Raw genomic sequence first — 25,352 nt, 5'->3', positions numbered from 1 at the left:
ACAGATAGCTTTGATGCTCAGAGTGAGATTGCGTATTTTAAGTGTCACACTTGTATTTCAGATACCCAAATACATAGCAGTTAAGAAGCAGTGATTTTATACATAGAAATTCCATACTTGAATCAGAATTTTATTCCTGAAGAGGGATCAAATTCCTTAAAATGATTTGTACCCTTAAATTGTAATGGTTCAGTCTTCACAGTAAGACATTGGGCTTCCCAGCATCAGAATTATATTCAGGAGTAGGCCACTCAGCCCTTAAACTTGCTCTGTCATTTAATACCATGGTTGGGTTCATGGTAGATTAAATTCCATATTCCTGTCCACTCATTGTAATCATTTATATCCTTCTCTACCAAATACTCATCTACATCTGCTTTAAAATATTCATCAACATTATATCCAATGCCCTCGGAGGAAGAAAATTTCAAAGGCTCAAGAGCTTTACCAGGACGTTGCCTGGTTCAGAGAGTATGCATTATGATCAGAGATTAAGAGAGCTAGGGCTTTACTCTTTGAAGAGAAGGAGGATGAGAGGAGACATGATAGAGGTGTACAAGATATTAAGAGGAATAGACAGAGTGGACAGCCAGCGCCCCGTCCCCAGGGCACCACTGCTCAATACAAGAGGACATGGCTTTAAGGTAAGGGGTGGGAAGTTCAAGGGGGATATTAGAGGAGGGTTTTTCACTCAGAGAGTGGTTGGTGCATGGAATGCTCTGCTTGAGTCAGTGGTGGAGGCAGATACACTAGTGAAGTTTAAGAGACTACTAGACAGGTATATGGAGGAATTTAAGGTGGGGGGATATATGGAAAGCAGGTTTAACGGTCGGCACAACATTGTGGGCCGAAGGGCCTGTACTGTGCTGTACTATTCTATGTTCTATGTTCTTGCTCCAAGGGAAGAACAAAAATTTGTTTTATTACTGTCTTAAATGAGTGACCACATAATTTTAAATAGTGACCACTGTTCTGAAGTCTGCCGGAAGGGGAAATGTCCATTCCACATCCACACTGTCAAAACACCTTGAGATCTTGTAAGTTCCCTTTCATCCTTCTATGTTCCAGTAGTGCATACAAACTTATCCTGTTCAACCTTTACTCATAAGTTAAGCAGCCCATTCCAGGTACTGGTCTAGTAAAGCAATTCTGAAATGCTTTCAACACATTAACATTTTTGCTTTGTGAAAGAAATCAATTCCACACACAGTTCTTCAGGTCTAATCTTACCATTGCCCTATATAATAGGAAAAACCTCTGTACTTTTGTATTTAGTTCTCCTCGAAATAAGCAATAACATTCTGTTAGCTTTCCTAATTACCAAGTGTACCTGTATATTAGTTTTTCGTGAATCTTGCATCAGGACAGTTTGATTCCTCAGCTGAACAGTGAGAAACAAATCTGATGACCTTGCTATGATGACCAAAAATGAAGCAAGGACTACCCTCATTTCTGATGTCAGTGACAGTTGGGCAGCAGTTCAGATCCTTATCATCCAGCAGATATAATCTCACCAAGCTGCAAGAACTGGCGATCACATTTTAAAACTTTTAGAAGTCATAAAAAAGCACAGTTTTTAATTAAACTTTTAAAGTTTTTACTGTGTGCTAAGTAAGGTTAATTTGCTTATGATTATGGTATTGTGGGGTGCATGGGAGGGGTAGCACCTCTAGATGGGGGGCTTGTTGCACTACTTGGAGTGGCTCGTCATCTATTGGTCCCCACCAACGCCCAGCTCTCACCCATGGATCCTCGTAGTTGTTTACATGCGACAGTAGCCACACTCTAGGCACGGCTTTGACAGGCCGGCTGAACCAGGTGAGGGTAGGCAACGGGTCTGAAACCCTTGGTGAGATGGAAATTTGCTCATCCCGGCATGCGAAGACTGCTTCGGTGGATCAGGCGGAGGAAACCCCGGGGGTTCAACGGCTGAGAAGGTGTTGCAGCAGCGCATTGTGCAGTGCGTAGGGCGCGGCAGAGCACTTAAAAAGATGCGGCCATCCAATGCAGCCAAGGAAGTTGCCAAACGTAACGATTCTTCATGCCGCTGGATCCTAACTTCTGAGGCCGAGAGAGTGGGGTCATCACTGTGCAAGGCTTTTCCATTTGAATGTCTTTCACACACTGCTAACATTGTGCAATGGTTGGCTGGTGGCGCAGTGAGATCAGCGCCGGGCTCAAGAACGGAGGTTCCCGAGTTCGATCCAGTGACAGGCACTCCTGAGCACACTCTCCATCCGTGCCGGGTTGATGTCGAGCTCACAACTCGGCCTCATAAAAAAAACTGCCTCTCTGAACAATGTAGTTTTCCTTGGACTCCGAGGGACAACAATTGTTGTTATAATTAGTATTATTATTATTATTATGGTATTGTATCATAGCAATAGAGAAAATGTATGTCACATATGGAAGACATTCACACCATTATATCTGCATTGAAGAAGAGCTAGCCAAGCTAATTTTATTTCCAATACTTGTAGGTCAGAACTTAAGTATACATTCAAGATTTGTATAAATTTGATGTGTGTCTCCACCTCCTCAGGCACAAGTTGCAGACCCCCAACTCTTCCTTCATGTAACTGTTTTCATTCTCTCCCCTCTAAGCTTACAACCAAATATTTAAATCTATATCCATTAGTTTGTCTAAATTAAAGTTAAGAGAAGTAGGTCCTACTTATTTATTTTAACTGGGCCCTGCATAACGTTACACATCTTAATTAATTTTCCTCTCATTCTCCTCACTTCCAAAGAAAACAACCTAGCTTATCCAATTTTTCTACACAGCTAAAATATTCCAGCCCTAACAAGACTTCCTCTACACCCATATCAGTACAATGGGATTCTTCCCATTTGTTAACCAAAGTAAAATGCAATACAGATTCAGTAGTCTAACCTGCGTTGTATGTATTTAAACAATAATCTCCTTGGTCTTATAAACATTTAATTTTATTTAGGTTATTAGTTTAAACTCAATTAGTTTTTGAAGCATTTATGTGAAGATATGACAATCTACAGTCATAAAATCAATTTATAAGGTATTGAGGTTTGCTAAGCAATAATTATGGCTTAATATGCAACAATCAACAGTATTTTAAAGCAAGTCTTATTTGTAAGTTTACATCAATTAAACTGATTTCCTTTGACTCTGTTGAAAGCTGTAAACACCACAGGCTGTGGAGGAAGACTGAATCAACGGCTATCCTCATTGGATGTCTCAGCATCCATAATTTAATGCAGATATTGGTGTTAATTTCACAAGATAATGAGAGCATTATTGCAGGAAAGTCTCAGTTGTTTTTCTTGATGCTTTATTGCCGAGTTCAGTAGATGAATGAAACATTCTCAGACTTGGAAGTATGGTCGGTAATATCTCATATTTAATCGTTGATTGCCCAGTGGCATGACCCCAGCAGGGCAGTAGTGCAATATACCTTTTCTCTGTGTCACCAAACTAGTCGAAAGAGTGGGGACAGTGCATGATATGTGCCAGGTACCCGGGAGCCAACCAATCATTGATTATTAATGGAAAATTGATATATTTGGCTGTATCAGTAAGTATAGAATAAAACACAGCTGTAAACATTCTAAAAGAGTAGTTATTCAGGTTCCTAGGCTCATGTACACAGAACATTAGATAAGTTACTTCAGAGTGATGACTACACAACTCTAGTAAGATTTCAGGAAGAGAATAGAGGAAGTTTAGAGTTGATGGAAAAATGCACTGAGAATAACTTATGAACTTTTTTTTATTTAATGTGTTGAACAACTTTAGAATCTTAACTTTGCAATTATGTACAAGATTCTAGTTTGAGTGAAATGAATGAAAGATTATTTTGTATATTTATTTCCAAGTTTTCAAGCAGAACATTATCCAATCTGGTCTTCAAAATCATTAGGATTAAATATGTGCTTTCAATACGTGGTCCTGTCAGTACAGTTTTATCACAAGTTGCCCATCTACCAATGATAGCCATTACAGATGATAGTGATACAGAATTAATTAACAGCTTGCATTGATTTCCAATAGAAATTTTAGCATAAAAATTCAGAAAATCAATTTTTTAGAACATTTGTGATAAATCCTTAAATGTCTATTGAGTAATGTTTTCTGCCCCAAGTGGTTTAATGCCGATAAGAATGCTCCAGGAATCAACCTGCAGTTGATTAACAGCAAAATAATTAGATTTTAGTAATTTCTGCATGGTTCTTTGAGAACAAGAAAAAGAAAGTATCCTGGGGCTATGGGGTGTCAGTTAAGGTATTTCAATGTGACCTTCTCACTTAAAGCATGGAGTTACAGGAAGGGCAGAACTAGTCTGCACCAAATCATACTGCAAGAACTGAATGAAAGGAGAACTAGTCTAGGGCAACCACCCCCAGCTTGCTGGTACCAGGATGTTTCCATCAGTAAAGGGATGATTCAATGAATGCCCATGTGTAAAAAATGAATTTAGTAGAGAATTGATTGTTTTCAGCTTTGATTCTTCCAGCGATCATAGTTTAGGCCATAAGCATTCAATTGACAGCGCAGTCTTTACTGCTTCTATCCAAGAAAGAAACTTCCCAACACTTTTGACCCCTGACCCTTCTTAGATGAAATTACTAAAAAAAACACAATTTTATTTCATCGACTAATGTTCATTGGAAGGAAAAGTTAAAACAACAAAAACTCATTTATCTAGGTTTTAACTAGCCAGATTAATTCACAAGTTCATATTGAAATTTATAATGAGTGTGAACAAAATTAAACTCTAGCGAATAGTCTAAACACATGCATTGATTTTCAATTTAATAGCAATTAAACTGCATTTTTTAGTAAAACCAAATAGTTTTTATGATCTAATTCTGTCACATCACAGAAATCTATTACGCGCATTGTGCAGGTTTATTAAAGAGAAAAGAATTATCATTAAGTTATAGATATTGTATCTTAAAGTGAATTGCAAAGATCTCTGACATAGAAAATAGGAACATGGCAATCTTCAAATGCAAAGAAAGTTCATAATTTGGGGGAAGGAATTTAATATAGAACTTCCCTCCCCTCCACATAAATAAGCATAGGAATGCAATTGGACAATTGAACTATGTTTGTTTACAGTAATACTGACAGTACAACAACTTTGTGTTCTCTGCTCTTTTAATGAATAGTGTGCTGCCCGTACTGACTGCAATATTCATTCACTTCATGCCACTAAAGAGAGCCCAATACCAATACTTACTGGCACAAGTTCAACTCAGCGTGTATGACGTAAATCTAACCCTTACTTTTAATGGAGAGTTTCACTATAACTGAAGTAGATAATAGCAGACATGTAAAAAGCAAATTTGGCCTGAAAAACGGTAAAGAAACTTACAGCAAAGGGAAAAACAGATACTTGGTTTTGCAACTAGAGTCCTTGGTGGAGAAAGTAGAAAGTAGGACAGTTGTTCTGGATCTGCAAGGAATACTTTCAAATAGCTGCAGGCAGTGAAGGAAGTCGAAAGAAGAGACCAGTCAGCAACTGCCCTCTTGAGATGTTGATGACTGGTGAAGTGGAGGTGGAGTGGGAGTCTTTCCTGAAGCTTAATGCATATCAGCCATGAAGAAAAATAAAGCATATAAAGAAAAATTGTCGGCTGGAACTCTGAAAACCGAAGTGGCAATAGAAGTGTCACATTACATTGCAAACTGATTAGTATCATCTGTCTACTCTGCATACTTCTGACAGACATTCGTTTTGTGAATGCCAGTGCCATCATCAATATGGTGTGCAAGGTGACTAGCACCAGTAACAGAGGTGTACATGTGCACAGTGAATCCCAATCTATTCACTAAATGGAATGGATAACATTTTGAGTTTTATAAATTGTAATTTATGACTTGCACATGGGCATGTTTATTATTTTGCAGCACTATTTCTACTCGATAATTGAGCAGCATAACATCATATCATGCGATAGCTCCCCTGTTGCTATTTGAAATGAACCAATTTTTAAATCATTTATTACAATATACAGCATGTGTATCGTATAAGAATCAACACCAGTGGGACTTGCATTGGATACAGGCACTGATGCTCTACAAGCCTATTAGTCAACAGATGGACTTAACTCTGCCTATTTGGTTCCAGTGGTGAAGTGGAGGTGGAGTGAACAGCACTCATAATGCCAGCAAAACCATCAGAGTTCACCACTCATTATCTCAGGATACTATCAATGTCTCCAGGAATTCCACAAATATATTGTTAAATGTAAAAATCTCAAAACTGTTGGCAAGGATTGTGCTCTTCCACTTCTAGACCACTGGACCATAAGATCATAAGTCACAGGAGCCAAAAGAAGCCAATTGGTCACATACTTGATCATGGCTGATCTATTTTCCCTCTGAACCCCATTCTCGTGCCTTCTCCCTATAACATTTGATTCCCTTACGAATCAAGAAACTATCAACCTCCACTTTATATGTACTCAATAACTTGGCCTGCACTGCCATCTGTGGCAATGACTTCCACTGATTCACCCCTTTCTGTTTAAAGAAATTCCTCCTCACCTCTGTTCTAAGTGGCCATCCTTCTATTCTGAAGCTGTGCCCTCTGGTTATAGAATATCCCACCACTAGAAACATTTTCCCCACATCCACTCTCTCTAGGCCTTTCAACATTTGGTAGGATTCAATGAGATCTCCCTTCATTCTTCTAAACTCCAGTGAGTATAGACCCAGAATCATCAAACACTCCTCACACATTAACCGTTTCATTTCTGAGATAATTCTCATATAGCTCTGGACCCTCTCCAATCGCAACATATCCTTGTTTAGATTTGGGGCCCAAAACTATTCAGATGTCGTTTGACCAATGCCTTATAAAGACTTAACATTAATTTCTTACTTTTATTATCTAGTCTTCTCAAAATCAATGTTCTCCAACACAAAGGCTTAAATTAACATGCATGAAATGCTCCAACTATTAATTAACTGGGAAAACTTACATTTTATTATGTGTCATTTAACAAAGTCAACAAACTTGTAACTAAATAAAGCATTCTTTAACATGGAAACATCCAAGGTAATTCACCATTGCAACATCAGCTACAAATATTGATCATGAATTATAGATGTAGATATTTAGGCATATGAACAAAACCTTACTTAAGATTTTTAAGAGACAAAAAGAATCAGGAATTCCAGATCTTTGGGTCTTGAGAATTGGAAGCAAGACCAGCAGCGAAAGAAGATGATCAAGAGGCCAGAAGGAGTATAGATATCTAAGCAGCTGAAACAATTCAATGAGAATACAGAGAAAGGAAGTGTTGGGGGCATGCAAAGAATTTAAAACAAGGATGAGGATATTAATTTTAAGATCATTTTTAAGCAGCAGCTAATTTGGATTATCAATCATGCGTTTGATAAGTGAACAGGACACTTTGTAAGTTAGCACAATAGGAATAGAATTTTTAGGTGTCCACAGACATGTGGAGGGAAGAAAATGGGAGGTCAGGCAGTGAGATAACATTTTTTAACTGCACATAATAAAAATCAGCCAGAAGAACACTTGACTAGTCAAAACTAGAGTTAATAGAGGTAAGGAATTAGATTTTAGTAATAGATGAAGTGAGGCAGAGATTCAACCAATGCCAGACTAACTTAGTAACAATGCTGATAAGAGCCCAACAGAGGAGCAAATAGTGGCATAGAATCATCGAGGGATGCAGCATAGTGGTGTTCCTGCCCACTGAGTTCACATTTACTTTCAGGTAGCAATTGGCAGACTAATCCAACCCTACCCCACCTTCCCATCAATCCTCCTGTAGATTTCATCACTCATCCAACATTAGGGATAATTTACAATGGTTAATAAAGCTACCAACCCACATGTTTTTGGGATGATGGAGGGCATTTGAGCATGCAGAGGAACCTGTGCTGTCTTAGAGAGATCTTGTAAACACAATACAGACATCACCTGAAGTCAGGGTTGAAGCAGGTTGCTGGAGATGTATGGAAACATCTCTATTACTTGTACCATTATAATACCCTGTGAGCAAGCATGCTGGTTCAGAGTCAATGAAGTCCATTAATGGGAAACAGGAACAGGAAAAGTCTTCCCTCTATTTAGTTGGAGCAAATTTATACACATCCAGGAGTAGTCATGGATATTCCAGAAATTAGTCTAGTGAACCTTGAGTGTGTTCTACCATTCACTGATGACTGAATTTAGCATCCTCAGTTTTCCTCGTATGTCTGGATCTCTTTAGCTATTATAATTATCAATAGTTCTTTCAAAACTGTAGTTAATGGTTTAGCATTAATCGTCTATGGCAGGGAATTGTACAGGTTCACCACTATTTGGGTGAAGAAATTTCTTGTCATTTCGGACCTAACTGGCAAATCCTGAATCCTACTCAGGATCATTAGAAGCATCTTCCTGAATTTCTTCTGTCCATTTCCAACAGGATTTTACATTTCAATGAGTTCCCTTTTCATTCTTCCAAGTTCTAGTGCATATAAGACTCTTAGGCCCTGAAGATTTATCTGTCTTGATGGATTTCATCAATTTCCATATTACCATTTTATGCTAATAATTCAATTTCACTTATTTCCTCCTTCATTAGACTCTTGGTTTACTGACATTACTGGGAGGTTAATTGTGGATTCAAGGACCAAAGTCCTTGTCCAATTCATTTGCCATTTCTTCGCTCCTCATTATTAATTTATTTCTGTGGGTAAGATCTTCACTAATTTCCTTCTGTTCCCATATCAGAAGAAGCTATTACCATTAGTTTTATATTATTTACATGCTTTTTCTGGAAATCTATATTTTGCTTGTAAATTAATCCATTGGTTCTCCTTTTCTTAACTCCAGACTGTTCCCAGTCCTCACGTTTACTGCCCTTTCATTCCAATTATTTGTTGGATCTGATGCTGTTCATGAACTCCCTCATTAGCTATGGCTGAATCACCCTTGCTGTTTTAGTTTTCTGCAAGACGGGAATGTACAATTGTGGTGTTCATCCATGAACTCCTTAACTGTTTGCCATTGTTAATCCACTGTCTTGCCCCATAAGTAACCTTTTCCAACATAGCTAATCTTGTCCCATTCTATTGAATTTTCTTTACTTACATTCAGGACATGACTCTCAAAGTCATTTACATCACTCTCCATCTGAAGAAAGAATTGCATCATACAATTGCTCCTCCTCAAGGGGCTTCAGGCAACGAAGCTGCAAATTAACCCTTTCTGATTACACAATATCCATTCTAAGATGATCGGCTCACTAACTGGTTCCTTGAAACGTTGGTCCAGAGAGCTACCCTGTGTAATTCCACCTCCACAGAATTATTACTGATTTGGTTATCCTGAAATATATGCAAAGTCATCTATCATTACAGCTGTACCCTTGTCAAATGCCCCTTAAATTTCCTGTTTAATGCCATCTCCAATATAGCCACTGCTGTTTATAGATAAGTATTCAACTCCCACCAGTTCTTTCTGTTCTTCTCTACTTCTTAGTTTTTTCATAGAGATCTCACATCATCTGGGCCAAAATACTTCCTCATCATTGCACTAATCTTCCAAATTTGAAATGCTATCTCATCACTCCACCCTTTTGCCTGCCCTTCCTAAATTTAAGATTCTTTTGTTTGTTCTGTTTATATTCTTGGTTTCCTTGCAGTCATGTCTTAGTATATCACTTACATGCACATTGGTTTGTACAATTAATTCATCTATCCTTTGTCTTAATGCTCCATGCATAAGACAAAAAGTTTTTAGACTTGTTTTTACATTCTTGGCATTATTTTGCATTGCTTGCATTTCTCCCTTGTTTTCTATGCTTTAAACTTTTGTTTTTGTCCTTTCTGACTTTCTGTCACTTTCCTAGTTTCCTTTCTCTTTCTGCCCACAAAAGTTCCCATCCTCCAGCAATTTTAATGTAAGTTCTCCTTTAAAGCACCATTGGTGCCAGTCCTGCCCTGATACACCATTTCAACTTATATTAATCTCAGCTCTTTGGAGTCAATTTCAATATCCCTAGAATTTAAATTCCTCCACTTTACATCAGGATTGGCCATTTAGGATTGAAATGACAAGAAATTTCTTCACCCAAAGAATCATGAACTTGTGCAATTCTCCACCACAAAAAAACTACTGAGGCCAAATCAGTAAGTATATTTTTGAAATAACTAGTGATATTTCTAATAGGTAAGGAGATCTAAAAATATGGGGAAAACTAAGGAACAGGGTACTGAATTCAGGAGTCATCATGATGAATGGTAGAACAAGTTCAAAGGTTAGTTAAATTAGTTGCTGGAATAGGTACTTCAAAGATAGGAATGTGGACATATCTGATTTATCCTAATTTTGCTGGTATTAGTCCTGAAATTCCTATTTTTGAGGTCATTTTTGTAATTCACTTCCTAAACCCCAATTTGTTAAACAAACCATTTGACTATTTGGTGATAAGGTAAGATCTGAAAAGGTGATGGTAAATTAGAGTGTCATCAGAATGGTTTTGGAACTAATGCTGTTTTTTAGGTGAATGTCGCTGGGGTTAATGTTAACCTGATAATTAGAAGGCAGGGGAAGAACCAAGGTTAAATCTTTCAGAACACAGAGGGTATTGATGCAGTTGCAGGAAGCAGAGGCATTGCTGGGAAATCTCTGACTGAACAGTCCATAAGAATGGAGTGCAACCCCACCCAGCTGGTCAATAATGATGGGGCCATGAATGCAGTCATTCTGTCAAAAGCTTTAGACAGATCAAGGAGGGTAAAGCGGAATGGGTTACCTGTGCTGGTGTGCCACCAAATGTCATTAGTGACTTTAATCAACCTTGTTGCAGTACCCATTATCATTTTAAATGAATGATTTCTGCTAAGCATGTTTTCTGATGCATTTATATTGCCTCAAATAACATGTATTTTACTTATGAAAATTTAGCTTTTGTTTTACTCATGTGAGAGTTTTCATTTTCTGCTTAATCATTCATCCCAATACTAGCAATAAATCTATAATAAAGCATGCTACACTGTTTTCCAAAAACATGGAAGTGGATTTCCAAAGCAGGGTGGAAAATTGTCACTAGTTTATAGTATGCTTGGTATTACCAACCCGGATGAATTTTTAAGCAAGTGTTTTTCTCCCAATTTGTTTAAGATTAGAATTCTTTAATGAGATCAGCACTCATTTAGCTGAATAACATCACATTTGTTTCCTGTTAGAATCTTTTTCAGCTCTCAACTGAAAACAACAGACATTGAACAAAATAAAGTTCTGGCGAAGTCATTGATAAATTGTTGTGGGGAATTTTCTACAAAATCAATAATTAGTATTAAAACTAAGCCATTGACTACCATTGACACAGTGAACCAACCGAAAGCAACTGAAAACCAGCTATGTTGCATTTCATGTTGATCCTAATTAAATTTTCCCCTGCATCATCTTAAGAATGGAGGCAACAGTTTCCATCCACCTCTCAGATGATCCAGTGCTCTTTAAGGGGCTATAATTGAAGATTAGCTCTACTATAGCAGATAGACACTTCATTATAATAGTAGTTGCATTTTCAAATTCATTTTTATATCATCTTAATTGGGAGAGTGGAATTATTTCACCCTGAATGGAAATTCTCTACATTGTATTTACATTAACTAAATTCAATGGTATAAGCATTCATTCTATAACTATTCTGAAAGTTAAAGCATGAAAGGATAAAATGATGAATGTTAAATCTAATCACTTTACTTAATGATATTCAAAGCATCATAACAACAATGGGAAATCCTGAGCTTTGGAACTACTTGAAGAACAGTTATGTATTTTTTTCTGTATTATAATTGACCTAAAATTCTATGTTGACTGATAGTGCAAATATATTTACAGTTTTGAAAATATCTGCAGATGCTGAAAGTCTGTAATTAAAGCAGAAAATGCTGAAAAAAACTTCGTAAGTGAGGCAGAATTCGTGGAAAATTAATCTTTCTGGTGGAAGACATATGACATCTGTTTTGATAAAGGATCATCAACATAGCAGGTTAACTATTTCTCTTTCCACATACACTGACTGACCTGTAGAGCCTTTTCAACATTTTCTCTATTTAGATAAGTTTACAAATTTCTTTGCTTGGCCATACGGCCGACATAAGGTTACTAAGTATATTAGCTTAATATAATCATAAATTTCTCCATATGCATGATTTGTGCATTGGTGTGAGGGTTTATAAAACTAATTATCAACGTTACTTCCAGGAGAATAACTACAAAAAGTACTTTACATAGATTACAATAATTTAGCGTAGATCACCATAGATCATCAAATTTGTGTCTATAAACTAAATCACAATCCTAAAGTGAAGTAAATAATATGTATCAACTATTCCTGAATCTGGATTTCAAATATCACTCTCATCACCCTGGTAGAGCAGCTGGTAACACTGCTTCGGGTGTTTTTATAATAAAAAACATTATTGAAAAGAGGGCAACCATCAATTTAATATGAATTTTGTTTCTCAAAGTACATGTTACCATATTATTTTGTCTTCAGTTTGTAACAGAACATCTAAGGACTTGAGTTATATGTAAATTTGAGAAATGAGATGAAATCTGTTTGGTGACCTTTCGTAACTTCAAATTCAGAATGTACATATCTGATAGTGCACCAGCGCATCCAAATGAGTTACTGGCAGAGTGAAGTTTTCGAGTTTCCTTATCAGAGGCATTTCAATTTTTTGTTCTCTTAAGCTCATATGGTCTCAATCATTAACTTTCATAATATTTTCTTATGTAAAAACATTACAATGAACTATGCCTGCACAATGCAGGAAAAGGATTTTCTGCCATTGTATCATTTTACATTTTTAATATATCCATTATGGCTGTTGTACAACTTAAATGTGTATCTGTTTGGAATAAGTCAAAATATGTCTATGTAAAGAAATAAGCATGTATGTTAACCCTGTGTTAAAGAAAAATTAAAAGAATTGTTAGCATGAAATTTACATTAATGTAGACACTTAATCCATTTCAAAACTAGATGGAATTGCTTAAAATAAAACTACAGAAGTTACAAGAATATAACTTTGAAAAAATAATGATTACATATTAATCTCATGAAAGAAGTATGTTTCATTTTTCATGTTATAAGCGTAAAGTAAATTTTACTTTGAATGGTTTTCTTAACTTTAATTTTATATTCACTATTATCATCTTTCAGTTTTGTAATTTGTTACAAAATGTGAGATAATAAAACAATGGCGAAAAAATGGTGAAATGGAATCTAATAGTGAAAAAGTAGCAATTACAATTGTTTATAAAGACAAACAGATTTCTGTATTTGAAGTCAGAGCATTGAATATTAAACCAATCGATTTTTGTGAACATTAGCTGAACCAGCCCTGGTGAATTCCTGTGAGCCAGGAATATCCTATTAAAGGAAGTCTGTTAGAACACACAGAGGAGCAGAAGTAGGCTGCCTGTCCTCCCAAGTCTACCCTGATGTTCAGTGAGATCAGGGGTGATCTGAGTCTAACCTCAATTCCATATACTCACTTAACCCTAGAACTCTTACACTGCACATTTATCAGATATTTATCACAATTGGCCTTTGCGAAAAAAGGTTCCAAATACTCATTAACTTCTTAGAGAGAAAAAAGATCTCTTCCCTATATGGGCAACTACTTACCTTTAAATAGTGAACTCTACTTCAAGATTCTTCCACGAGAGAAAACCTTCTTTTCATATCCACCCTATAAAGTTCCCTCAGAATCTTATAGGTTTTAGTAAAGTCTTCTCCTGGTCTTCTATTTCTCAGCCATGTTTCATAAGGGAATCTGTCCATTCAAGGTATTAATTAAGCAGATCTCCTCTGAATTGCTTTCAGTGTATTGACATCCATCCTTAACTCAGAATTACATGTAATCCAAAAGAAGCCTCATTGATGCCCTATATTTCTGAAATATAATGTCCCTACTTTTGTATTCAGTTCCCTACCAATAAACAATAACATTTTATTGACTTTCTTCTTTACTTATTATATCTGCAAAATTGCCTTCTGCAAATCATGCACTAGGACACCAAGATACTTCCGTATCTCAAAGAATGGCAAACTCTCACTATTTGGATCATATGCTTTGTTATTATTTCTTCTTTGCCAAAATTAACAATTGCAAATTTTCCCAGATTGTACTTCATTGCCTGTTCATTACCCACTTACATAACCTTTAGTCCATCCTTCTGACCTGTACTTAAATTTGTGCAAATATTTTATGCTTGATACTGTATTTATCTTGAACCTTTGTAGTTAATCGCATGTTGCGAGCCCTTCCCTTGGAAATATTCTTTTCATTGGAATGTACTGTATTTATTCTGCATTTTCTGGAAGATCTTGATTGATAGATCCCTTAATGTAATGAACTATTTCATTAACTGTGCTTCCACACCCTCATAATTGCCCTCATTTACGTTAAAAGTTCTGGTCTTGCACCCAGTCTTTCCGCAAACTGAAAGCGCACTTCGTTCGTGTTATGACCATTTCCAACTTGCTGTGCCTTCACAATGAGTTAACTAATTCATTAATTCTATTTTATTTCACAATAATGGACCAAATATAACACTAGAGAAATAATACGATGAAGATATACCAAGAAAGAAGAGTTGCAGTTGTGAGGAAATGCTCAGATATTCCACTGAGATCTTACAGAGTTTTGCAAAAGAGTCAAAAGTTTGGAAAGAGTAAAATATGAATGTTTGACTCAAAATCTATCAATGTGACCATTAACTTATGATATCCCACACCTCAACCCACCCCAGGGAGATAAAAGATTCCCTTCAAAATTCTTGTAATAGTTCTAAAGGTAATTTGCAATTTTCTGATGCCTGACAGTGTTGGATGTTAATCCAAGGAGATCCCTGGCATCTAGCATGTCTGATGTCATGACTGAAATGCCAATCATATTAAAGACTTACCATGACACAGGAAGCATTGGTAAACTTTACATAGAATATTAAATAAGCATTACATTATATTATATCTATAAAATTATTTTTTAAAGTCAGTTTGTTAACCAGCAAATTATGACTTAGCAAGCCAACATAATCTCCCTTAGTTCTCCAAATATTTATATAATCACGCAATGTTTGAAAATGCCTACATATCAGTTCAAGTGATTTTAGCTTTCTGCTAAAAATTAAACAGCACAGTGTATGAAGATAGAATCACTGACAGCTGTAATCAGATTTGCACTTAAACAATATTCTTGCGTGGCAATCCAAAGTTTGTATCAGTTGCAAGAGTGGAGAGCACTGTAAGATTTGCTGTTTTTAACCACTCTGAGATCCAAGTAAATAGTGGCTACATAGACTGGAAAACAGTTTGAAGAACAGTTGAAAAAATTAGAATAAATTTCTCATAAAAAAATATTATTAGAGCATGATTAGGTGGAGGTTATTGCATTATTTAAAATAAATTATGTATGTGTTTTGACATGAAGTAAAAATGTAAGCTACAATATTGAAAAATTCCAGTTCAAGATGTCATGTTGACAGAACACAAGGGCACTGCTGACCTTTCTCTGCTGCAAGCTCTATGAAAGAACAAATTCTGTAAATCACAACAAACTGGAATAATTGTTCTTATAAATTCTCTGAAATTTAGCATCAATATTAAAGCCCATCAAATACAATCTGAAATGACGTTTTCCCATGAAATTCCATGAAAAATTATTTCCAAGAAATTATCTCCTTATAATTTCACAAGTTGCAGAAAGTTGCTGAAGCTATTCTTAAATAGGATTTTCATTAACAAAGATGTTGTGAGGTATGGGGCAACTGGAGTTAGATTACAGTATAGTTATTGAATCCTAGAACAGTATACCAGCACATCTCAAAGACATGTAGGTCAATTGGCAGAGATGTGAGAATAGGTGACAAGGACAAGTAATGGAGACATGAGATCTGATATGGCTCAGAATTGACTTCATGAGCTTCAATTGCTTTCTTCAACATTGTAAAGAGATATGATACAATAGCTTGAGCAAATAAAGTCTCCTGCTGCTGTACAGATACTTATTCTCTGAGTCCCCTTCAGGCCAACATTATCCAATAATTCTGAGAAATTCTAAAAAAAATCTTCCAATGATTCAAATTGTAAATTTGAGTGAGATCTACAATGATCAATAATATTTTTTCTCTAGGTCATTATCGCAATGCTGCACACTGATACTAGGTACAAAATATTTTAATTCAATGATTGTTAAATTCTATATATTGATTTATACTGCAGATACAGTAGGAAAAAATCTGACATTGAAGTTTGTCACCTATAGGATTCTGATACATAGTTGCTTTATAAAGTTTTCTGAAATTCTTGAGTTAATTGATAGTGGTAGTAGACAAGCTAAAATAAATGGATTGAAATATGCCATCAGGAGGCAAAGAGAAAACAAAATCAGATAACACATAACGGTAGAAAAGCAAATTTGACAATTTGTCCAAAAAGTATAAACGCTGCTGGTTATGTCAACCTTATAACAATCAGTTCCTTTGAAAAATAATAGCTGCACGCCATGTCACTGGGCACAGGTACTCAACATAGTTAGCTTTCATTAGCCAAGATTAATCCAAAATGGTCCCACCTTCTTTTCAGGGATTACCCAGGATGAGAGTGAATCAGCAACAGCTTGTCCAATTCCATGGAAGTCAATGAATTTCCAACCAGAGTGTAACATTAGAGCAAAGTAAAGAGTTAATTTGTTGCTAAAGCTATTTTGAAATGAAGTATTATTACCATCTATCAGCTGAATTCAAAGTAAGATCAATTATGTGGTAACTTCAGCATTCAGGATTAAAATTTCATTATTTCTCAAAAAATACAAATCATAGGATTCTTCAGATAAAAAAGGAGAAGTAATGAATAGATTTAATGAGGTAATCATAAAAGCAAATTTATACTCTAACATAGAAGACCATTCAGTCTAAAGCATCCATAAAAGCTCCAGAGGACTATCCCATTAATCCCATTCCTTCTTATATCCCTGTACTATTTCCAAATTATTCCATTTCACACCAGTCCATCAGATTATTGATATAAACCTGCACTGAGATAGTTTGCAATTAAACAACTTCCCAGACTCACAAGAGACTGCAGATGCTAAAATCTAGCACAACACACAAAGTGCAGAAGGAACTTAGTGAGGCAGGCAGCATCTATGGAGGGAAATGGACAATTGCGCCCCTTCATCTGGACCTCCCGTCCAGTGTGCCTTTGAGATGTGGGAGCAAATGGGAGCATTCAGAGCACCTACATATCATGAATAGAAGCTACAAACTCTGCACAGATAACAGCCAGGATCAGGGATGAATCCGGCTCCCTGGAATTGTGAGGCATCAGCTCTGTGACACTACCATCTTGCACTGGTGATCAAGGAGATTGGGAATTCATTTTATATCCTGCCTGATTTTCCTTTCAGTTAATATCAATTTTACTTGTAGTTTTCTTTATATTTGTAATTATTATTCGGCATTTATATTTAGCTTTAGATAAGCAAATTGAAAACAACTGACAATAGGAAAAATGAAAGGATCATTTGGAAAAATGTACTTATATAAAATAATCTACATATTGTCAATTATAAGCAAATACTGTTTTTTATTGCTAGTATTTCAGTTGTTTGTGATTATACAAATCATATATTTAGCTGGTTCTATATTTAGATTAAATGTATTGGAATATATCAGACTAAAGATATACACAGATGTACTTATCTTACTATACTGTCATTATTAACCATCTTGTGATTCCCTGCTGGTAGTCGCCATTTAACCATGTTAAAGGTTAAAACAGAGCAGTATTTTAATATTGATCTCAGAAACAAAGACCCTTAGCATTAAATTTGTGAAATCAAGTTCTAATTTGAAGTAAATGAAACAGTATTGCAAATCCCGCAGAGATTTTGTGAGGAAGTATTGAATTAAATTGCTCCTGACATCATTAAAATATCAGCCATTCAGCATAATTTGAAGTGAATAAACAGTAAAATATTTCACAGCTAGCTATCATACGAAAATCCCATGGAACTGCTCAAGTCAGTGATGGAATGCTGCTTTTAATACTAAAGCCCATCTGTGAAAACCATGGACCATGTTAAGTGAATCAAATTTTCTGATGGTCGATTATATTTCATTTCTCTTTCCTCTGAACCAGAAAACTGCACTGCATTAAAAAATACATTCTTATTCACAGATTAATAATCTATCTTTTGCCTCTGTGGTGCATCTTCTAGAGAATCAAATTGTTAGCAAAACTATATCATATTTCATTATTTTCAGCCTAAATAAGGTCTTCCTCATACATAATATATTTTCTTGCAGTGAATTAACATTCTTGTTTCAAACTCCACTGACAGTTTTTCGATTCAGAAATGTATTATACAGGAGCTGATGACATTCTCCTTTCTGACCCTTACACATTTGCTTTCTGTCATTTACAGAACATGCTGTCAGTGGAATCCTGATAAATGCTCTTGAAGATGTCACAGCAAAGCTTGGTCTTAATGGGAAACACATGCGGGTCAGTAACCTTTCATTCATCATCAAGAGGAGGGTCAAGCTACTGCTGGATCATTGATGGTCAAAAGCAATTAACCCTTTCATTTACTATTTCTGACAAGAGCATTCAACAGTAAGTTTCTACACTTCACTGTGTTAATCGCCAATCTGCAGATCTTTTTTTATATTTACTTTTACTAGCTGTTAATGTCAGGACAAACTTTGGTAGGTCAAAATAATAAAAAAAAATTATCTTTTCACACTGGTGTAGTTTTCCTGTACTTGAGATTAGGCTGTCTTGTAGAAACTGCGGCATGTTAAATATTCTATAATGTATCTTCCCATACTTTTTAAAATCTCAACAGAAGATAAAATTAGGTGCGTGTAAGACAGATCTCATTCGTTTTTCTCTTAGTGTTAAACTGAAATACAGTATTAACCAAGACAGAAAAAAAATGCCGGAAGAACTCTGTAAGTACGGCAGCAACTGTACTGAGTTCCTCCAGATTTTCAGCACCTGCAGTCTTCCCTGGTTTTCCAAAACAGAGTTTTTTTAAATTTTCTGTTGATCTCCTTCTACATCAATTTCCTAAAACCTATTAAATAATAGCCACTATGTTCTCTTCCCCAACAGATCTGTTGTCTTCTCAAAACCTTTGGATTCATTGGTCATAGTTTCCCACTAACAATAGTAGGAGAGCCCCTCCTATTCTGTGGTGCAGCTCTGGAGTCTTCAGAATGCCCTCAAGTACTCTCCTTATCATTCTCATCTCCACTATCTTTAATTGATTCTGTGATTGCATCGAAATATTTTATATGAGCCTCATATTTCACAGTGTTTTAAACACTGTTTGTCTCTGTAAGATCCTTATTGCACATATATACCTCTAGCTGTGCTGCCTAACCCAAAGACACAATCCGGGTTCCCTTTTCTACACACTCTTCAGTTCCAAAACACTGAACATAATTGGAGGCTGTTTTCTATTCATAAAGGGACTGTGCTTTGAACAAGTTCATTGCTGCTTGCTGAGATGTAAACTCCATGTCTCCAACATAGTAATTCAAAATAAAAACACACCAAACAATGTATATAGTTCCATGTAGTTATCCATAAGCATTCCAGAACATTGTCTGATACCTTATGCTAACCCTACCTACTTTGCAGCTCAAGTTTACTGAACAGCAACATGTAATAATAATTCAGTGACCAGTTTTACCTTCAGACTCACCATCAAATGTAATGGACCAACTGTTATTTCTATTATTCAATCTGCTCATTTTCATTAATCAACATTATCAAATGGCATTAGTGACTTGTTTGTTAGTCAGTTACTGCCCATTACACTACTGGGGTTTAGAGCAGCAATGAAGTTTCTCCATCTCTAGCAGTGTTCAAGGCTTTGTTCATCATGTCAGTAGCTTCCTCTCGGTTTTCACTACTGTCAGTCATGCAAGTCCCGGTTGGAGACTCAGGAACAGAAAGATTCTTCATTGCTGTTACTGTAACTATTTTGTTTTACCAGTCAGGGTTGTTAGCCCTTAGCTGAACCATCAAACGTAAAGGACCCGTGACTTGATAAGCCAGCTGCCTTACATCGAACAATACTGACAATATAGTTCAGCAACATTCTGATATTCTAAGATGCATAACTGACATTTTTGTGATAAAAAGTATTTTCAACTTTTAAAGTTATCTGCCTTAGTGTTTTTATTTACAATTTGAGCATAATATCATATTCGTGCTTCTGGAGATTAAGAAAAGTCAGAATCTGAACATAGAAATGGGCAGATGGCAGTAATCAGATTCCTAATGTTTGCAGTTTGCTAGCTACTTCTGCAAATTCATTTGGTGTGGCATTTTGAGTAAATTTTATTTTTAGTCCTCTGTAATTTCTTTCCTTGCTGATGAAAACGCGGCTAAATAAGATATTAGTTAGAACCAAATTGCATGAAATAGTTGTTTGAATCTCAATTATATCATTACCCAATTAGAAGTGAAAAATTGGATCTGTCCAATACTTGAAACAAGCTATTTGATCAAAAGAAATCGGAACTTGATATTAAATCTGCAATTGAAAAAATACAGGTTGTTTACAAAAGAATATGTACAGAAAATATTCAATAGCACTGCATCATGGAATAAACTGTTTCACTAGCTAAGTGAACAAAGATTACATTTGAAATCAAGGTGCAAAATTCAAAGACTGAACTTTACAGTAATATTCCAAATCTCTGTTCTTCCACTGAATTTTGTTTACTATTGCTTCTTTTTTAAATACACATATCTTGCATGTACATAAATGAATAGCAGGAGGGAAAGGTATAACCTGCCTTCTTTTTTTAATTAGTTACTGGGTTGAGATTTTGGTCAAAGTGCAAATCAGGCAACAAAGAGAACACTTAATGACATAATGCTTCAAAGCGATATGGCACAATAACCAAAATGTTTTGGATCTTGGTTCTGTCTTCAGAAAACCATGTTGCTACCATGCTTTTGTAAAAGAAAAAAAGTTTGTGAAAGTTATCACAGGATGGTTTGATTAATCTGCTGTCAATCATAAGGAACTTTTTCATTACAATAAGAAGGGGTCGGATTAATTTTAATGTCCCAGCTGAAATCCTCTTATGTTTTCCAAGGTTAATCTTGATTGTCTTTGATAATTAGTCGCTAAGATTTAGTTATATTTGAAGTAAATCTGTCCTTTCTTGGCTATTGTCTGCGCTGTAATCTCAATAAATACAACTTCTCATCAGTTAAAGGATGATCGGTGAATATCAGCAGTAAGAGTATTTCCAGCTACCAACATTGGAAAGGAGCTAACTTATCAAATCAAAAACAACTGGTAGGAAATGTCTAGCTTCCCTTCTCTGACTTATGCTCCTGATGGAAAGAATTTGTTCTTCCAATACGCATTAAAATTTGCAGAATAAGCTGGAAAATTAATTATGTATTGGGGATCACTAAGACAAGAAAAATATATAAAATCCTTTCAACATGTATTGTAATTTGGTATTGTATGTTATAGTCTTACTGCAATAGCTTGCGATATGCATTCTTTCATTTCACAGATCATAAGGCATACGTCAGCAGCAACAAACTCAAGGACTCTAAGACTGGAAAGCCATTGAGAGTCTTAACCTTTCACACATAAAAACTGCATTCACATGACACTCTCAATAAGGCTGTCTTTGGAAGCTGCACAAAAGTATGTTAGTTAGGGAAGGAATACAAAGAAGTTATTTTACATTTTTTATATATTAAAAGTCATAAAGAACGTCCTTTAATGGAGACAATGATGCATCTAAGGTACGGTAAGCAAAAAGTAAAGTATCTTAAGAAATCCATTTTTAAAATAATTAAAGAAGGCTAGAACAAAAATTATAGACATTAGCATAACTTTGAATTACAGATGATCCACATGTATTGTTCCAGCTTCAGCCTTGAGGTTTATGACATGATCTGAATGCCCTGATACTGTGCAAGCTTTGTAACTCGCTCTTGTGTACCCATGATTTGCTGTGTATCACATGGAGTTGAGATAGATCTTATTACCTATAATATCGCTGCTTAGAAGTTAAAGGGCACTTGGTTCCCACACCAATGCAGACATAAATTTTAGATTCCTTCATGCTTTCAAAACAGTAAAAGATATTTAATCCATACAGTAATAAAACTAAACTTGATGGATTACATACCAGAAGAGGATTCTGATCAAAGAGTTATATGATATTGCAGCAAAATACACATTTTAACAACTGCTATATTGCTATCAATGAAGAAGTCTTTTGTGGAATAGTACTCAGATGTAAAACTCACTTTGAAACACAGGAACATTTTTGTACATTATTTTTATAAAATTCTGAAAGTGGAGACGCTTTTTTGAGGTATCAAGAGTTTGGAGTCAAAAAGTATTTTGAAGAAGAACATTAACTTAAAATCATTTATGAAGGAAGTTTTATATTTGTTTGATAATATCTCGTCATCTATTTCTTGGGGGGGAGCTACACTTTAAAAAATAAATCACTGGCACATGTAAGTAGAATGTTTAAAATGAAGAATGGGGCCTACTACGATTACGCAATTTATATGCCGTATTTGTCCCATCAGTCAGTGATGATAAAGCAACTTTGGTTCAACTCATCCTTCCTGTCAGGGTCATAAAAATAAAGGCCCTCCTTCAGAAGCTGTAAGATGAAAACAGATCAGAGACTTTCAACCTGGGAACAGGCATTGGTTGATAACATCTACAGGTGTTGAACTGCAAATTAATTCTTTATTTATTCTTCAATTCAAAACGCTCTGGGTTTTATTGGCTTTAGGACAGATGCTGTGACCGAAATTTTGAATAAAGTATTATTTTCAGATGTTTGAGTTTTAAATGCAGAGAGAACATGATTTTCCTGATTTATCCTTTCCTATATTCTCATGATATTAGTAGATTTGATGGGGCAGCTAGTTTACAGATTATTTTTAAATTCAGCCCAGCAAGGATGTTGTGATTATGACAAGATTTCTTATGAAATAAAATGGCATGAGTTCAGGTCAGATGCTAAAATAGTGGCCTTGAAAGTCTTCAAAGTCTGAGCTATTGATAACTAGTTGCTTGATGTGTTCCAACTTATTGATTCAATGGGAGAGCATGAGTTCAGCATGTAATTATAATTCATGCTTTATTTCCTAGCATTGGTCATATGTTTGCCTTCTTGCAATTTCATCTGGTTAGACATGTGCAAGTCCTAAAGGTGTTTGAGGATGCTTTTCAAAAAAAAACAACAAACCAGGCCAAAAAATGATGTGATTGGAGCTGGAAAGAACTACTACATCAAAAAGTAGCTAAACTAACTTAAAACCTGAAAAGAGGAAAGACTCAACAAGTCATGCAGTTTGCATAGAAAGAGAAAAAGAGTTAATGTTTTAGGTCAATGACCTGTTGAGTAACTGTCGGATTTTTCAAAGTTTTTCTCCCCCGTTACTGGGTTATATGATGTAATGGGAGTTATGCACCAGCTCCAGAAAAAGTAGATCAGACCTCATCTGGAGAAATGCATTCTTTTGTGACCAATTCATATTAGGGAAAGGTGTGTCGGGCTACCGGAAAATGCTGTGCAGTTTCTATAGAATTATATCATAGTTAGGTTTAATACTATAGTTGTATTTTCTTGAGTATAGAAGATTGGAAAGTAACTAGTGAGTGATTAATAAAAGGATTTGACAGGATAGCTAAAAATAACTTGATTCTTCTGGTGTAGAATTCCAGTCAAAGAAGGTATAATTCTAATCATAGACAATGAATATCTAATTTTTATCAGGAAGTACTTAAAATGTAGATGTAGATCTAATTTAAAGATAGAATGTGTGGGTGAATTCTTTTCCAGAGTCTTTGAATTCATATACCTTTATGATTATATTGACTAAGATTTCACATCACAAATATACATTTTCAGATATTTTGTCAAGAATCATACATATTTTCCAACTAGTCCAACTGTATCAACAGCATAGATACAAAATGCAACACAAAACAGGGCACTGCTGTCATCATTTCACCAGAAAGATGATCTTCAAATACAGTAGCAAGGCATCTCCATTGCAATGACATATTAATCAGACAGAGGCTAAGGCATTCAAGAGGGCAAAACAAGTAAATGAGCTGATGATATGCAGAGCCACTTGACTGTTTTGAACATAAGGCACTAAGAATTTCTAATTCCAATGCGACAGCAATGTGTTTGATGCTGCTACACTCTCACTTCCCAAAAGAAATTGATTAAGATGTCAATTAATTGCATGCTCTAAGCAAAAGAAACCAGGAAAGGTCCTATTTGCCCAAAGGGGGGAGTTGTTTATTCTCACTTTATAGTTTCTACCATAGTCTGAACTGTTGGATCTGGGAGTTATCAGCGTACTGCAGAAAGCGGTAAAAACATTGCGCAATTCAACTGCACATTAAATGAAGAATAAAAAGCCACAGATGCAAGCAATCATTTTGGCCCCCCTTTGTGCCATTAGAATCTCATTTTCTGCCTATTAAAATGTTCCTTACTGTTCAAGCAGTCGCGGTAACCAATGATTGGTGTGTAATTGACTATAATTGTCTTTTCACTTTTCATTTATGTCATTTTGTGCTTCCTTCTGTTCTTCAATTTATAGAATGCTTTTCAAGAAAATCATACCTTTAGCATTCTATCTCCTCACTCTGAAATGACTCTGTTTTAATTATATGTTCAAGTCCCTTGTGACCTATATTAAAAATTAACTGGTGTACATATCAAATGACACCTGTGTCCAACTTATGCTAATAAATGGAGACAGTATATTTTAATAAAATGATAATGTCTACTTTCACCAGCTGGTAATACATTTAAAAAGTTTAATGGTGCAATATCAAGTGTGGGTGATATTAGCCTAAGGTGCTATATTAGCTTGAGATGCTCCATTAAGTGAGCCTTAAGCCTGCATGTTTCAATGAAGGGATCATTCATGACAATGGTGTCACACAAACCAACTTTATTTCCCCCCACCAGTCTCTTATAACACTATATAAAATTAATTGCTTCTAGTATAATTTACTGACCACATAATCATGTAATATGGATGTTTTCCATAGAAATGTCATTGTGATATTAGAGCTTTAAATTTATAAACAAAAGTAAAACTTACAGTAGTTGTTTAAAAGCATATCTTAATGTTGTCTTTGCCATTTTGCCTGATTTAACACTACTGTGTGGACTCATTGTTAAACAAAATATAACCTGATCATAGAACCTAGATCATAACAGCACAGTACAGGCCATTCGGCCCACAATGTTGTGCTGACACTTTAACCTACTCTGAAA

General features: G+C 35.6%; 1 protein-coding gene across 4 annotated transcripts in view; it reads right to left on the bottom strand.

Annotated features, from left to right (window-relative positions):
• Positions 1-25,352, bottom strand: part of pax3b (paired box 3b) — a 90,083-nt gene that overhangs the window by 5,062 nt on the left and 59,669 nt on the right. The window contains exon 8 of one of the 4 annotated variants that reach the window (XM_059989385.1): positions 5,120-5,127. The exons of the other annotated variants lie outside the window; for them this stretch is intronic. Coding sequence (XP_059845368.1) covers positions 5,120-5,127 — 8 coding nt within the window. The remainder of the gene's footprint in view (positions 1-5,119; positions 5,128-25,352) is intronic. 4 annotated transcript variants of the gene reach the window in all.

Source organism: Hypanus sabinus, chromosome 2 (assembly GCF_030144855.1).
Source record: "Hypanus sabinus isolate sHypSab1 chromosome 2, sHypSab1.hap1, whole genome shotgun sequence".
NCBI classification, from domain to species: domain Eukaryota; kingdom Metazoa; phylum Chordata; class Chondrichthyes; order Myliobatiformes; family Dasyatidae; genus Hypanus; species Hypanus sabinus.
This window is presented reverse-complemented; position numbering and strand designations above follow the sequence as displayed.